This window comes from Alligator sinensis, unplaced genomic scaffold, assembly GCF_000455745.1.
Source record: "Alligator sinensis unplaced genomic scaffold, ASM45574v1 scaffold720_1, whole genome shotgun sequence".
Classification (NCBI taxonomy): Eukaryota; Metazoa; Chordata; order Crocodylia; family Alligatoridae; genus Alligator; species Alligator sinensis.
Window position 1 is genome coordinate 2,104,530 of NW_005842026.1, and position 17,589 is coordinate 2,122,118.

Below are 17,589 nucleotides of genomic sequence, written 5' to 3' on the forward strand. Positions count from 1 at the left end.
CCCCCCGGTAGAATCATTTGCATCTAAAGCATTCTTTACAAATCCATTGTCTAATCTTCTTGGTCCCATGAGGAAACCAGTAAAGCCCAGAAGCCTTGGAAATATCTATAGTAAACCATGGCAAAGATACTCTTAGTTCACCCCTGACCAGTAGTTGTCCAGTCTCTTCTTAAATACTTCCACCTCCTCTATATTCATAGAGATGGGACAGTATTGGTTGCAATCTTGTAGGATTTTTAACATTTGTATATTGATTCTATTGTGTGTTTTTATGAGGTCATTCAAACTTAATTTCCATTCATTATTGATTTAATGGGGGTTGTTTTGGGGCGGGGGGTTGAAAAAACAGTAGGAAAGACATGTTTTTAATCTGATGAAATATGGTACTTTGAATAGAAGAGTCATTTAGGATCATGGATAACTAGGGCAGGAAGGGATCTCATGAAGTCATTTAGTCCAACCCCTCGCTCAAGGCAGGATCATCTCTGACTAAACCATCCCAACTACATGTCTGTTTAACCTACTCTTGAAAATTTTCAGGGATGGAGATTCCCCAACCTCTCTACATAGTGTGTTCCAGTGCTTGATCACCCTCATAGTCAGTTCTTCTTAATCGCCAACCTAATTTTCCTTAATTATTAATGTTTCGTTGTGCTCTTAGATATTAACAAGAAGACTGAGATTTCGTTTAGAACGTGCTTCTGGAGAGACATCTTTGATTGATCGAACTGGCCGAATGTTGAAAATGGAGCCTTTGGCAACGGTAGAATCTTTAGAACAATACCTCCTGAAAATGGTGAGCAGCATCCCACACAGACACTACACAGAATAGAGCCTTTCTGTTTTGATAGTACTTAAGTTGTAATTGCATTTTTTTTCATTCTCTAGGTAGCAAAGCAGTGGTATGACTTTGATAGGGCTTCTTTCATTTTTGTCCGAAAACTACGTGAAGGCCAAACTTTTGTATTCAGACACCAACATGATTTTGATGAAAATGGGATTATTTACTGGATTGGGACAAATGCAAAGTAAGAATTGCCGGGGGGGGCGGGAAATAAGTCAAATTAGATAAATCGTAATCAAGAAGAATAACATTGAAAGAAATGAAGTGGAATAGATTTTTTTTCTAAGAAGTTTGTCTGCTAGTATTGATGGATTGATTTTTAAATTCCTGTGCATTGTACCTGAAGAAGTTTACAGATCTCTGAAGCTTATTGTTTGGGATCTAATTTCTCCCTTATCAATGCAAAATAGTCCTTTAAAGCCACTATGATACTGTGAAATGTTTGGATTGTCTTTGAATTACTGATATTTATGTAGCTATGAAGATTTTAAAGAAAAAAATGAAGTTAATTATATCCTAGAGATCATCTTTTAGTAACATTTTGGATACTCACTTGTTACTTAGAAGTAAATAGTAATCAAATAGTACATTTCTCTTTTTCAATTAGAACTGCATATGAGTGGGTGAATCCAGCAGCCTATGGGTTAGTAGTGGTTACATCTTCAGAAGGAAGAAATCTACCGTATGGCCGTTTGGAAGACGTCTTAAGTCGTGACAGTTCAGCTTTGAATTGTCATACTAATGATGATAAGAATGCTTGGTTTGCCATAGATCTTGGTCTTTGGGTCATACCATCAGCTTATACCTTACGCCATGCTCGTGGTTATGGAAGATCTGCTCTCAGAAATTGGGTTTTCCAGGTGTCGAAGGATGGACAGAATTGGACCACTTTATATACTCATGTTGATGACTGTAGTCTCAATGAACCAGGGTATGTTGAAGAGTATTTATCTGCTTTCATAAATATGAGCACTCTTGGTTAAAAACATAACTTTGTTAGACTTTAGAAAATGCATCTTTAATTTTATTTTTTTCTTAATTTTTGTCAGTTAGTTTGTCTGCAAATTCAGTTTTACATTTTGATTTATATTTTTCTTAATGCTTTATGAATTTAAATATCTACGAGTAGCAGAGATATGAGGAAGTGATGCACTCGTGTTGTGCACAGTTCCTTGTTTTTTCCTGTCTTAGTGGATATGATCAAAGAGGTTTAGTATTGTTAGAAAATGTCTTTCCATCATTCTACCCTGAGAATATAAAAGATGTCTAAGTTTAATTTAAGAGTAAAACTGGATTATTGTGTAACTTCTAAGATTTTTCATAAGCAATGGAAATAATAGGTTTGAGTTAATTGGTTTAAATGTTTGCTATAGACTAAATAAACCAGAGGAATATGGCATAAACTTTCCTGAGTCCAAGCTTACTTGATCAGTAACATTTTAAGGTTTACATTCCCTTATACCAAAATAAGTCGATATAATTTTAAGTTTAAATTGCACCATGATAACATAAAATGGTTACGTTTCCCCCATTTGAGGCTTGGCTTTCCAATAGGCACTTGACCGGTGATTCATGTCAAACTAATTACTGATGGGATGTTGGCTTTTTTTAAAGTTTTAACTGTCAAATTAAGGGCCAGTAAAATAAGTTATTTACTTTCGTAATATTAGTTTCCTGAAATATACAGTTGGTATTGCTGTATGGAAGTATTATGTAACTTTGTACAGAGGTTTGAGTGCTTTGTGCAGTCAAAGATCAGCAGAAGTGGTCTATGAGATTGCTAATGTGTTTTTCATATTGGGGGATGGGAATTTACTCTTGTGCTGAAAGAGCTACTTTATTTTTGGAGAAAATGGATAGTAGTTTTTGGGGGGGAATTCTGATTAGCACTAATCCAGACTTTGCAGCGTTTCTTGTTTTTTCATGTTTTTCTTGGTGGTCTCAGATTTTGTGATTTCAGTAAATTGCCAGTAGAAAAAAGTAAACTTTGTCCCTTTATTCCCTTGAATTAACATGAAGATCAACAGCAACATGGCCCTTAGACCCACCAAAGGATGAGAAGCAAGGGTGGAGACATATAAGAATAAAGCAGATGGGAAAGAATGCCAGTGGGCAAACACACTACCTCTCCCTGTCTGGTTTTGAACTTTATGGCACTGTAAATGGAGTGTGTGAAGATCAGTTGGGTAAGATAGAGTTTTTCCATCCTTCTATCTTATTAACAAGGTGATGTTGAATGCATAGCCAAAAAAAAAAGAAGTGAGCAAGTGATAAGTTAAGACTGTAAGCATGCTTTTAACAACCTTGTCTAGTTTTTCCTTTTAAAAAAAGATTATGATCAAGATTTCAATTACTGCTTCTAGGAAAAGCAGCAAAGGAAGCTGAAGCTAATTTGCGAAGGCAGAGACGTCTGGTTCGCTCTCAAGTTTTGAAGTATATGGTTCCTGGTGCTCGTGTAATTAGAGGAATTGATTGGAAATGGCGAGATCAGGATGGGAGCCCACAGGGCGAAGGCACTGTTACAGGAGAATTACACAATGGTGAGCAAGTGTTTTTTTGAATTTACAGCTGGTTTTGGATTGCATGTTTTGTCACATCTTGATTACAGAATTGGTGATGTTTTCTCTTTGGCATGTTTTGAAAATGATTATGTTCTTTTTAGGGAACAGATCTCAATATTTTAGAGAAGGTAGATTTAAATGCATCTTTTCACTGTTGTTGAACTATGATTATTTTTTTTGTCTTTTTAATCCATGAGAGTAAAGTGTTTCAGTATTTATATAAAGATAGACATAGAGTTGGTTTAAAAATGGAGGTTGCTATAAACAGCTTTAGCACTTTGCCAAATCAAAAACCCAAATTGTTGTTACAGAATCTGTTAGAGCTGAAAAAGTTTGTTGCGTAACATTGATTTGTCCAGTTGACAAATTAAGCTTCTTGTCTGCTTAATCTTAAAGTATCTTTCTTCTTTTCTTCTAGCTTAGCGTTTGCAACATTTTTTCTGCCTTCTTGTTATGTTCTATACCTTTTCTAACTTGCAAGCTTCACGGGGATCAGGCCACTATTTCTAATTTACAATATAAAATCAGTTAAGTGAATATTGAGGGGCTGATGCAAGCCTGCAAAAGCCCTGGAGGCCAGAGCTTTGATAGGGAACTATCAAAGAGGCTTCAGAATGGAGGCAATCATTTGTTTTTCCTGTTTTGTATGTAATGCTAACTCCGTTTCTGAGGCCTCTTAAATGAAGAATTTATTCCTTCCTGCATCTTCAGTTTCCTTAAGTAGAGTTGTCCAGACCTTTTTAGTAGTGCTTTAATACCTCATGCTCCTTAGACAGTTTTTTATTTTATTTTTAAATTTCTTTCCTTTTTTTAACTTCAGTATAGCTTGTAGGGAGCTCTTCTGTAGTCAGTGTGGTGTTCATAAGAGGCAGCCATACCCATAGTCTTTCTTGCAATACTTTTCTAATCATAACTGGTGAGTAACATTCATGTTATGCAAACTTCCTAGCAAATCAGTAGCTTGTCCCTGTTTTTGTTTTGTTTTTTCCACCAAAAGTTTAATAGTTGCACTTATTTACATTATTGCTCAACCATTGTGTGGTGATACTACATTTACATGAAAATAAACAACAGTTTCTTTCTCTGTACTGTAGTCATCCTGTTGGGGGATAGAGTATTGCAAATAACATCCTTGTGACCTCAGTGGGACTACTCACAGGTCAGAGCACTTTGGATTGTGGCCAGAGTTTTCTGTACACTCTAGGAAGAAGAAACCTAATGCATAGAAAGTGATTTTTTTATAGTGCATAGAAAAATGTTATATGCAAGTTTAACGTCCTTCTTCCCCCCCCCCCCCCCCCAAAAAAAAAAAAAAAAAAAAGGTATAGGAAAGGACCTACAGGGGGGAAAAACCCAAAAATGCTTCTTCAAGATATTTACTCCAGACTTCCATAAAAGCAATAGTCATGTTGTTTTAACTAAGATGTCTTTTCCTTAAGTTGCATATATGGTTTAGTAAGAAAGCCATCTGAAATCCTGAACTACTTGCTTACAGAGATAAATGAAAAAATTTAAAATTTCTTTGTGGCATGTAAAGTTACAGCCTGAGCTTAATTGAAACTGCCCAAGTATAATCCCCCTTTGACATATATCAATATGTACCTAAAACAAAAAAGCTACATGGTTTATGAAGCTGCTAACATGAGAGCTTGATAGCTGTTTTTCAGATCTTAAGATTTTTAATTTATCTTAAAACTCTTTCTTCCCAGAATGAGTTTGCTGGCCAAGATTGAGAATCGTTTGTGAAATTTATATTTTGTTCGAAAAATTGGTTTTAGTTTACATTAAGGATTCTTGTCCTTGTCAGGTGCTGTTGTTGTCATGCTCTATCCAGAAAGCATAACTTTTGGAGCTAACTACAGTGCACAAACGATTTTTAATCAAGGCTTGTATCTGTTATTTAATGAAAATAAACGGGCATTTGATCCTGAGAGATTTGTGTTGTTCCACATGATATGATATGCAGCGATTTAAGCCTCAGAAAAGGGGGTTTTTTGATCAGCTGAAACTGCAGTAAAAAGCTTCATTATAACTTAACATATAGTAAAATATATACTAAAAGAAACTTTATATACATTTTATGAATGTGGGAAACATTCTCACATTGGTAAAAAAAAAAAAATGAAACGGAAGACTGGCATTCTGCTTTTTCATGCCGTTGTGCGTAAATTATGGATTAAGTGACCATCTTAATCTTTCTATTTTCTTACGTTTATATTACAATAAGATCTATTTCAAGTGTCATCCAGTAAATAATTTGAGAAGTTGGATCCCTATTTAAAAAACAAGTAATTGTCCAATTACTTTTATAGTGCCAGAATCCAATCCTGTAAATTTACTCAAACATGGTCTTCGCTTGTGTACTACTGTGGAAGTCCCTGAGGCTATCTGTGAAAGTAAGAAATACAGGATAGGCATATACTATTACCGAACTATTAAAAACCCTGAATTTCATTATTTTGAATTAAAATTTAAGAATGAAAAAGACCCAAACAAATCCATTTATTTATATATTTTTTTTAATTTTTCATTTTGTATCTTGAAGATGTTTTTTCTTACACACTTCTCAGAAACCAAAAAAATCTATAATGCTCTTCTAACAGTTGCAGTTTCCTCAGAGAAATATAGTCTGCAAAATTCATAACTTCAAAATTTTGGTTTTGTATTTTCTTAATTTAAGGAAGATTATATTGCTTCTCAGATATAGTAAGCATTTGATTTTCAAAAGAACATACACCTGGGCTTAGAACTCTTGCCTATTTAAAATTTTAAAAAAAGTTTCAAAGTAGAAGATGCCACAAAAATCTAGTATGCCAAGTTACATCCTGGAGCAAATATTTTTGGTTGGCTTCTCATATCCTGCAAGTAGTTTGATCATGGCATGTGCATGCCAACTTTAGTTCTAATAAATTACCAAATTATTTTAAATCCAAAACTTTTCATTTTATTTGGCATTAAAATTAGTGAATAATTTTAGTAAATCAAAAATGCAGCCCTGTTGAAAAGCTGATCCCATATTGTGGAGCTACTGTCTGACACGCTCCTGTCTGCTTTCTGCTGGGTCTCATAAACTCCTGTCCCTTTCCAGGCTGGATTGATGTCACCTGGGATGCTGGTGGCTCTAACTCTTACCGTATGGGCGCAGAAGGAAAGTTTGACCTCAAGCTTGCACCAGGGTACGACCCTGATTCAGCGGCATCACCCAAACCTGTTTCATCCACTGTTTCAGGCACAGCGCAGTCATGGAGCAGCTTGGTGAAAAACAACTGTCCAGACAAGACAACTGCTGCTGCAGGCTCCTCAAGTAGAAAAGGAAGCAGCAGTTCTGTGTGTAGCGTGGCCAGTAGCAGCGACATCAGCTTGGGTTCGACAAAAATGGAGCGGAGATCAGAAAGTGTAATGGAACAAAATATAGTTTCAGGCACTGACGTCCACGAGCCAATTGTTGTTCTGTCTTCTGCAGATAGCATGCCTCAAGCTGAAGTAGGGTCATCATCCAGTGCAAGCACCAGCACCTTAACAGCGGACATGGGAAATGAAAATGCGGAAAGGAAGTTAGGTCCTGATAATTCAATACGTACCACTGGGGAGTCTAGTGCCATCTCCATGGGAATTGTTAGTGTGAGCTCTCCTGATGTTAGTTCAGTATCTGAATTGACCAATAAAGAAGCAACTTCACAACGACCTCTTAGCTCTTCAGCAAGTAATAGACTGTCAGTGAGTTCCTTGTTGGCTGCTGGGGCACCGATGAGCTCCAGTGCAAGTGTTCCTAACTTATCCTCACGAGAAACATCTAGCTTGGAGTCTTTTGTACGAAGAGTAGCCAATATAGCACGTACCAATGCCACAAACAACATGAACTTAAGTCGAAGTAGCAGTGATAACAACACTAATACTTTGGGAAGGAATGTCATGAGCACTGCAAGTAAGTAATCTATATATATTTTTTTTTAATCAGCATGAGGTCAGATGCTTCATGCAAGAGGAAGGGAGAAGGATGTGCTTTTTTAGCTTTTAGACTTTTCAAATGTCAGTGCGGAATTTTAACTACCTAATTACCTGCTATATATATATGAGCTTGTAGAACTTGTAGAAGTTCATTTTATTTGGGAAATGGTCTATTGCCATTTCTTTATTAATTGATACCTATGGTGGTATCAAGTGTCCTTGCTCTTTTCTGCATTATTTTCTGAAAAAGAAATTAACTCTATTCCTGTTATGTAAGTTTGAAAGTTTGCTACTTAGATATGGATCAAGAGGCTGGAAAAATTTAAGAGCTGTTAATTTTGCAGACTGCCTTCTGAAATCCGTTCCATATTGTACAGGTGTACACACATAGGAATGTGTATAATTCATGAGGGATTTCTTGAATATTGTGAATTGACTTACCTAAAAAAAAAAAAAAATCACTGCAATATATAAATGCATTTTAAAACTTTCATTAGTTTCCCATTTTGATGGTAGAACCAGCTGTAGTCAATATATGATCACACTATATTATTAACAAAGATTATGTCATAATTAAGATTCTGGTCCAACAAACGAGTTATGCATATGTTGAACTTTTAAGTATGTGTATAGTTCCATTGATTTCAGTGGAACTGTACACTTGCTTAATTTCAATCTTATGCTAAAAACTTTTCATTGCTTGGTAAGTAAATAAATCACTGCTGACTGTTATGAATGAGTTCACTTTTCTGAACTGTTAGAGTGCTCCTGTCTGACTTAGTACTTTACATAACTCAGATGATTTTTCTGTGGATTTGGCCGACTGGTAATTTACATGAAGGAAATTTAGTATCTTGCTATTTTATCAAATGAGCAAGTTTAGAGAAGTGAAACCATTTTAGCTTGGAAGCAACAACTGTTTCATATTTTATATGTACCTTTTGGTGTACATTTTTATATGTACCTAGGATTTTATTGCTTTTTTTCCCCAATAGGTACATGATTACTCAATAAAAGGATTGCTTCTTCCTTCAGTAATATTTGTTATTTTTTTTAATGGTGATACCCAGTGAGTTTCACTTTGCTAGATAGTCTTATAGTTATACTGGAAAAATAACACTTTTTGTGGCAGGAAAAAACTGTAAATGGAAGGAAGGGGAGAAGGGAAAGATTTCCAATTTTTTGTTTTTATAGAACAGAAATACATTGTTAGTGTTGATGTCATTTTGTGTTGCAGGGTGAAATAGAGTTGACAATATCAGTGTATTTTAACCCGACACACTTCACTAGCTTCTTAACTGACAGAGAGTCAAGTTTGTAGCTAGTAATAAAGTGGTGATGCAAAGTCACCCCTCAAGTTGCCATTTTTTTTCCTTATTTTTTAATTCTCATAAATGAGGATTTATTTTACTAGATATCATATGTGAAAGCAGCAAATGGAATATTTTGCCTTAAAGATATACCAGGAAGTAACTGAATAAAGAAAACGAAGTTGGACCAGTTCACAGCTAAATAGAAGCCCTAGAATTCACACAAAATGTTTTTACAGGCCTGTCCAGAAAAAGTCGGTCTGAAGTCTCGGTTGATGATTTGATGGCCTTGGGAACCAGCTTAGCTGTCATTTAAAAATATCAACGTTCATCAGATTATAGCACAGTGATTATCTGAGAGCTAACCACTTTTTCTGAGACCTGTTTCAACTGCATGTGTTAGCATATGTTGACTTTTTTGTTTTCTTATTATTCCCTTGGCATCTTAATGTTTGTACTTCTAATTATGGGTTAGAACATACCTATATATTCCCCTATTTAATGCACTTAAGACTTTTAAAAATATTTGGGTTTGAATTTTTTTATGTGTTTCTCAATCTAAAAAATGTTTGGTTTTGTTTTTATTTGGTTCAGGTGCCTTAGGAACATCCTCAAAATCTAGTCCATTTAAGAAAAAGTATGAAATTGTTTTCAGGTATTAAACCTGCCTGCTTTACTCCTTTCAGTTTTGTGTTTACATTTTCTTATTTTAAATTTTTTCCAGTGGGTTTTTGATTAAAGATCCATACAAAGGAGGAGGTAATGACTGATTTACTTACAGAATGAAATGGAAGCAATAAAAAAATGAAATGGAAGCAATAAAATGTATTATACCCAAAAAGATATCAAATACAGTGGCAGAACAAACTGGAAGAATATTTTTTTCTGAGCTTTTCAATTAGTTAACTGGATCAAAAGCACATCTACAAATTCTGAAGTACAATAAGTTGATTGTGTTCCTTTTGAAAACAGTATCTAAAATTTCTTTTGCCTCGCTTATTGAAGTGATTTTTTTTAATTTCCAATTTGGATATGACCCACTTCATAGAGATTGTAGTTCCAATTGAAGGTTAATGTTTTTGGAAATTATAGTATGCAGCAAGGTAGATTTCTGCTTTGCCCTGATCCTGCAAACATACACATGCTTTACTTTGAGCATGCAAGTAATTACAGAATGCTTCACTTCGTTAGATGCATCATTGTACATTGAAAGTAAAATGTATTTAGTGCATTTTTATTTGAATATGTAGTCACAATTTCGCTTTTTTGTTTTAATTTTTTTGTTAGGGATTATTAAAGCCAGAGAACATCTTAATGTAAAATTATGGATGAAATTTCAAGCATAATAAAGAAGTGAAGTTATATTTTCCACAGGATTTCTGATAGAGGCACATTGTCCATATGAATAAATAAATGTTACCCATGGACAAAATGTGAAGTTAAGATTTACTGTAATACTTCTAAAGTGTCCCAAAATTAGCTGTTCCAAAGCTTTTTTAGGTTCCTAATGGCTTTTTTTCCAGTTAGAACCTTTTTCCCTATATAATTTTAAACAATTATTGGTTTTAGTTAGCAGTCAAGTAAGATTAAACTGGATTATCAGATTATGGGAAGTTACAATATCAGTAGCTATTCCACAAATATTTTTCCAGTGTTGGTAACTGTGTTGAGCAAAATGAAACAGATTTTCAAGGCATTGTTGGGCATTGGAATTTATTAAATAGAATTGTGCTTAATTATAAATGTCCATGAGAGAGAGTGCTCCAAGCTGTGCATATACCCTGTTTAGCAACAAAGTAATATGTACAGCTTTTTGTTTAGGGATCCCCTTCAGATAAGCCTGTTGTTCTTCTTTGTAAAATGACACATTTACACATTGACTTTCAACCACCCAATTTTTTTAAGCACAGGAGTCATGCATGTAAATTGTACTCTTCAAATCATTTATTTTATCTTACCATATCTTTATAGCTTCTCCTCTTATGGGTGCCCAAAGTTTTCCTAATCTGACTACAACTGGTACCACATCAACAGTGACCATGTCTACATCCAGTGTTACTAGCAGCAGCAATGTAGCTACAGCAACTACAGTTTTATCTGTTGGTCAGTCACTTAGTAACACTTTAACTACTAGCCTAACATCAACATCTAGTGAGAGCGATACAGGTCAGGAGGCAGAATATTCTTTATATGGTAAGTTTCATTTTTAAATGAACATAATCAGACTTCCCATTCATTATTTTTCTTTTCTTTCTTTGTGATAATTTTTTCACTTAGTAATTTATTTACTAAAAAGTGCTTGAGAGTTGAGCTGTTCATCTGTCACTAGTTATATTAGGCGTTGCTCTTGCAAAATAATTTTGACATTAATAGAAGTGTTTTGATTTTTTTATAGTCTGTCAGTCTTTCCCACATGTTTGTCAAAACTTTTTTATTTAGACAGTTAATCTCATATTTGATTTTTCTTAAAGCATCAGGACAATGGGTTTAATATCTAAATATTGAATAAATAGGCCTGTTACTATACTACAGACATTTCTTCTTCCTGTGTGTTGTAAAGCCATGTTGAGATATAGATAAGGGGGGAGTGTATTTGTATTTATTTATTTATGGAATAAAGATCATCCCATTCCCTTTATCATTCTGTTTTTTTTTTAATTTCTCTGGTGCTGAGGTATGCAGAATCTCAACATGCCATTTTAGGTGCAGTGCCATGTCATTCTGTTTTCATTCTCATAATAATCAGAGCTATTTCAGTATGCACACGCACACACGCACACGCACACAGCTTGGAGAATGAAAACAGAATGACATGGCACTGCACCTAAAGTGGCAGGCTGGAGCAGTTTAAAAGAAATTAAAAAACCAGTGATAAAGGGAATGTGAGGATCTTTCTATAAATAAATATATCAGTAAAACTTCAACTGATAATATGCAGTGTGATCACTAAAGTTGATAGGCAAACAGTTGTTTGAAAGGTGTAAACTATGGAGGGGAAGAAGGGGAATTTAAAGTCATTTAAGGTGAGTGATATGGTTGAGGAGTTAAAAAGATGCAGCTAGGTAAAGGAAAATTTTAAGTTAAATATAAGCCCAAAAACACAAGCAGAGAGAGTTCTTGGACCAGGAATAGCCTCTGCAGAAAAAGCATGAAAGCTGACTCAGTAAAATTCTTTAAAGCTAAACTAGGTAAAGCAGTAAAGAACATAGACAACAGTTTTGTTTTTATGCCTAATCCAATGTCTATTGAAATTCATGGAAGGTTTCTTATTAACATTATGGGCACTGGATCAGGTTCATTTCACAGATGAGGAATAATTAGTAAAGTCTGAATATTTCATTCTTACCTATAATTTCTTTGATTCTGTGATGACAAATGGAACAAGTCTCACTCGGATATTGAGCTGACATGGCTTTATGTTCTGACCAAGTGGCTCAAAGCACACTGCACTTAGTGGGAGAGACTGATTAGATAGTAGTTTTAGAGTCAGTGTAGGAGTAATGGGAACAATGCAGATTGTGGCTCCATGAGATATGTGGAAATATATATTCCATCCATACAACAATTTCAACTGTTTGCTCTAAGTAAGACTTACTTTCGTACTAAGAATAGGCTAAACAAACTTTCTTTAGTATGTGCTTGCTGGATTACTGAGCTACTATGTACAGATACTGGGGCTCTTGTCAAAACATTATAAACTTACCTTTTAAACAAGGTTGCGGACAAATACTGTTCACTTAGTCCATTTCTTTGTTTGTGATAGTTTAGTACACACATTAGTTAAAGGGGCACTATCAATTTCTTATCCATTTTAACAAATTTTAAGTAGCAGAAGAAAATCTATGTATTCCTTTTGTATCATTTTTTGTGGTTTTACTATGGTGATCTGTATTTTTTCTAAATTGTAAGAGATCCACATGGACAGGGAAACCAAGCATGTGAAAAGTTATTAAATGCTTGATGCATTGCCTGATAAAAGTAAATAAAAAAAAAATATATATTTTCCCTTGTTATTATCAGGGATCTGGGTTTTCCGTTTCCCACAGAAAAATGGGGGGAAAAGTGGAATTTTCTTTTTCACTGAAAAAAACACTGATTTTTCCACTTTGTGAAGAGCTCTCTGCAGGGGGCAGAGTTCCAGCCTGTAAGGGGCTGGGAGGAGGGTGGTCAGGAAGGGGATGCCACGTGCATATGTGCACTCACACAAACACATGGTTACCACCTCCTGCAGGTAAATCTCTGGTGGGGGAGTGGGGAGTGGGGCCCCCAAAGGGAGGGAGGGAGGAAGGGATTTGGGCAGGACTGGAGCTGCTACCCAGCAAGGCAGTATGTAGGGCTTGGGGCCCAGGGCTGCAGTGTGTGGCTGCAGGGTCCCAGCAGGGAGTGGGATGGGGCTGCAGGCAGCTCATCTGGAACAGGGGACTGGGTGTAGGAGGGGGCTCTCTCCCTGCCACTGAGCAGACTCCTGGGAGCAGGAATGGAACAGGGGGAACGTGTCCCCCAGATACATGCGTGGGCGGGGGCAGATGTGGGGCCCCCACTGCAAGCATTGCCACTGCAAACTCTGTACTGTCCTGGCAAAGCACCCACTGCATGCCCAGCAGCAGTGGGGGTGGCGGTACAGTATCGTGCCCCTCACTGCTGCCAGGCAGGCGGGGGGGGCTCCTTACCATGGCAGCACGGAGCTCCCAGTGGTGGGTGGCAACAAGCTTCCCTGCATGGCTCTTCTCTGTCTTGTCATGCTGGGTCCCACCCACTGGGCCATGGAGGCCCCTGGGGGGAGGGCAGCAGGGTGGGGAGCCCAAGTCTGCAGGGGTCAGACGGCATCTGCCCACCCCGCCATGGGTTTCGATCCAGCTGTGCCACCCGTGGGGGAGGGGGAGCTGCCACCTCCTGTGGGGAGCAGCTGGGGCTCAGGCGCTGCTGGTGGGGCAGGAGGCTGCGTACTCAGATCCCTGGCAGCTGGAGGCCCCCTCTGGCAGGGCTTGGGGGGTGGGACAGGAGGGCTGTGAATGGGGAGTGGGGGGCACCACCAGGAGTAGGGATGCTGTGGGTGGGAAGTGAGGGGCACTGGCAGGACCTAGGGGGCGGTGGGTGGGGAGTGAGGGGCCTGGACTTGCATCCTGGTAGTGAAGCGGGCAGGGGGAGATCTGATTTAAAACCCAAAATCGAATTCTAAAAGTTTTAGGTATTTAGAATGTATTTTTAGTATAGTGACTGATAAGCTGGTAAGCTTCCAAATTGCTTTAAAATTGTAAATATATCAATAAAACATTGTGTTCAGTTGATAGCTCTGTGTGTGTGTGTATATAGTAACATTTCATTTTAATCACAGATTTGGGGGGTTTTAATTGAAGAATTTGGGGTTTTTGCAGAGAATTTGCAATTTTTAAACAGAGAAAACCAGGATCCTTGGTTATCATCAAATGTAGTATTTCTACGTGGTGTTACAAATTGTTAGAAACTTCCAGTTTTTACTGTGTCTCTTGAACAAGCTCTCTTGTTCCCTTTCCATGTGGATTTTCTTAGGTGATTACCTTCTGCTTTTCTTTTTTTTCACATTGGAGTATTCTTTGAAAAGATTTTAGCTGTCTTTTCCATAATAGTTCACTGGATTAAATTAAACCTTCTGTCATTCTTTCTCCTCACTTTCAGTTTTCAAAAGTATTTCCTTAAGAGTTTCTCGTGTTAAGGTCTTGTTTTGTGTTTTTTCTTGTATATAGATTTTCTAGATAGCTGTCGGGCTAGTACTCTGTTAGCAGAGTTGGATGACGATGAGGATCTACCTGAACCAGATGAGGAAGATGATGAAAATGAAGATGACAATCAAGAAGACCAGGAATACGAGGAAGTTATGGTATAGTGCATATCAATTCTACCAAAAAATACTTTAATGAAATTAGTCAAAAATATGCAACAGTTCCATAAGTATGCCAGCATTATGGGGCTTTACCTTCCTAGCCTTTAAACCTAGTTTTATAATAACTATACAAGACTACCTGTCCCAATTTTCTAGGCTCCCTTCAAATTTTTTATAGAATGGCAAAATCTCTTTATGCTGACAAAAGTGTGCTATGCCAGCAGCAACATATAAACATAAGTAGCTTATGAAACTAGCAGTGAATACGGGGAAAAAATGGCATCTCAGCAGGCCTTGAAGCTTATCTATCTTGGTCTGCTGTGGAACAAGGAGCAGGGGGGATGATGTTTAAAGAATGCCCTACCACCAGCTCCTTGTTTGTTCCAGTAGAACAGTAGGTCAAGTACTTGTGGTGGTGTCTCATCAGGGAAAAAAAGCAGTTTCTGGGCCAAAACTGGCATGTTAAAATTTAACTCCGAAAACAGTAGACAGCCAGTGCAAAGTATAGCTCACCGGGTTAATATAGCCAGGAAATGACACGCAGCTTAAAAATTGGGCTACTGAAATCTGTACTGACTGGTTCAGCATGCATTTAAGACTTAGACATGTAAGGAACGGTGCAGTAATTCCATGTTTTAGGTATCTTTTAGAAAAATAACGAAGCCTACCACATGTCTTGCACAGTTCTTTTTATAGCTAATTCTGTGGCCCTAGTTTATTCTGTGGTAGCTGGGATGCCTATAATTCTGTGAGTGCTTGGACTGCAATAAAGGAGGTAGATAGTACTTGAAACATATATGCTAAAAAGAGAAAGTACTAAAAAGAGAGACTTTGGAGTTCTGAATTTCACCTTAATTTGCTTATGGGACATGGTAATTCAGTACATTCATTTACAGATGTACTGAGCACCCAAAATTTCCTTAACTGCGCTATGATTATGCAGGCTCAGCTCTTCTGTAAATCGAGCCACCTATACTTAGATGCTGTAAACACCTAATTAGGACAGTTTGGCCTCCATCTCATATCTTAATTAATCCATTTATATTATGGGAATGTATTATGAGCTCCCTCTTATGGCTGATTTTAACATACGCTATCTTAAATATTTTTAGTCAAAATCTGATTAAAACAAAAGATACCCTGCTAGGGTTGTACTTTCAGTTAAAGCTTTGCATAGCTCACTGTGGGTATGTTTATATCTCTGGCTGTGTGCCAGGCAGTACTATGCTGAAGCACAAGTCCTGCTCTGGGCACACTACCTCCTGAACTGGCAGTAAAGTAGCTGGGTTCTCACAGTACTGAAAGGCTGAGCTAATTAGCCCAGACAGTACAGTTCAAACCTGGCTACACTACTTCTGGTTCAGAAAGTGATATGCTGCATCAATTTAGCAGTGTAGATATGCCTTTAAATGCTTATAATTGTATTATTTTGCCTTCTCTGTTGTGTTATATGGAAGGTTATTGGAAGCAGAAGGGTCATCTGTAGTTACAAAAAGAAGTAACAAGTAATATTAAAAAAATAAATTTTGGAGTAGTGTACCAAAATGGCAAGGTACCATATTTTGCACTTGAGGGAATGGTGGTTTTGACATGGAACAAGTTAAATCTAGGTCAGAGAAACCCAGCACTCCTAAATTCCAGTACTTTGTCCTAATAAGCATTAAATTGTACTTCCTCCCTAAGGAGTTGATGTATTTAAAGGCCATGAAATGAACTCAAGCTCACAAAAGCTTGTGCTATGCATCTCTGATTTACTCAGTCTGTAAGGTGCAAATCTATCTTGCCTTCTGCCTATTTTAGACAAGCCATAAGGTAGTCATATTTGCTAGAGCTTGTAAAAAGTAGAAGTCTGTTCCACAAAATTATTTTGCCGCCTTATTTTTCATCTTGGCGCACAGTCAAAATATTAATGTTATTTTGTGGATCTGGAAGTGAAGGCACATTTGTTTGGAAATGCATTTCATTCAGGCTTGGTTCTTATAAATCTGTATTTCTTTGTACTGCTGTGGTGCTTCATGCTCCCATCCTGTTCTAGATCAGATTCTGACTTGAGCATAGATGCACTGCTCATAGTTCAATATAATCATAGTAGAGCCATGTCAGCAAGTCCTGAGGAGTCACAGTTCATCTTGGGAGCTAAAGCTTGCATGAGGAGTTGAGCTGTAGAGAATGAGGAGGATGTGAGGGACCCAGACTACACACACGAACCACTGTGGCAGCTCAGGTGCACAGGCTGCCCCTAAAACTGTTTTCAGTTTGATTTGATAAAACAGATTGTCAGTCATCTCCAGTACTGGCATACTAGGAGTACCTTTGTATTGGTTTAGTATACTGATGGCGGGGGCGGGGGGGGGAAGGGAAGGTAGATTTACTGTACTTTTTCTTGGTTGTTGCTTGTCCACTAAATTGTAGACTACTGTGCGGGCCGGGAGTGACCCGAGCCCTTTTCCGTGCTGTACGCGGGCTGTGGCCAGCAGCCCGGGGAGGCCGTCGAGCTGGAATTAGGCACAGACGCGTATGGGTAGTTTTAAAGATTGTTTACTTACACCGAGATGGCAGTGGTGTAGGCTGGAAAACTTGCTTGCGTTGCGGTTACAGACAGACAACACAGACGGTCTCGTGGAGGTTGCTAGGCTCCACGGTACAAAGCTCCGGATGCTCTAGGTGAACGAGCCACGAAAATGGGAGTCGTAGATACGTCTTATAAAAGTCGCGCTCGAAGACGGGAAGAGGTGGGCGGTGGATCAGGCCGCCAAGCTCCTCTGGATCTCACACAGGGTTTCTATTACCCTGCCGTGTACCCAGAGTCCCCACGAGATGGATGTGGAGTCCTCTTCGGCTTGGGCGGAAACTGCTCAAGCCTCTTATACGGCTAACAGGCCAATCGTTAGCCACCACGTGTGAATAATTTAGAACTAGCCAATAGCTGTTCTAATTCGGGGAACGAATTTGCATACCGGTGGCGGGAACTCTTTTGCACCGTGCATTCCTCTTGCAACATGAGCAATGCACTCTGCAAAAGAAGCTGCAGAAAAGGCGGGAAACTTGTCCCTGCACCGGGGTTTT

At 37.8% G+C, this 17,589-nt stretch overlaps 1 protein-coding gene across 8 annotated transcripts in view; it reads left to right on the forward strand.

Annotated features, from left to right (window-relative positions):
- HECTD1 (HECT domain E3 ubiquitin protein ligase 1) overlaps window positions 1-17,589 on the forward strand; it is a 105,927-nt gene that overhangs the window by 61,888 nt on the left and 26,450 nt on the right. For 4 of the 8 annotated variants that reach the window (XR_003093736.1, XM_025202481.1, XM_025202483.1 and 1 more), the window contains exons 20-27: window positions 662-796; window positions 889-1,028; window positions 1,452-1,775; window positions 2,864-3,030; window positions 3,208-3,384; window positions 6,494-7,330; window positions 10,635-10,856; window positions 14,387-14,520. Coding sequence is in view for 7 of the 8 variants with exons in the window: in XM_025202481.1 (XP_025058266.1) it covers window positions 662-796; window positions 889-1,028; window positions 1,452-1,775; window positions 2,864-3,030; window positions 3,208-3,384; window positions 6,494-7,330; window positions 10,635-10,856; window positions 14,387-14,520 (2,136 nt within the window). In the remaining variant the exon portion in view is untranslated. The remainder of the gene's footprint in view (window positions 1-661; window positions 797-888; window positions 1,029-1,451; window positions 1,776-2,863; window positions 3,031-3,207; window positions 3,385-6,493; window positions 7,331-10,634; window positions 10,857-14,386; window positions 14,521-17,589) is intronic. The other 4 variants (XM_025202482.1, XM_014519292.2, XM_025202485.1 and 1 more) reach the window with 3 other exon arrangements.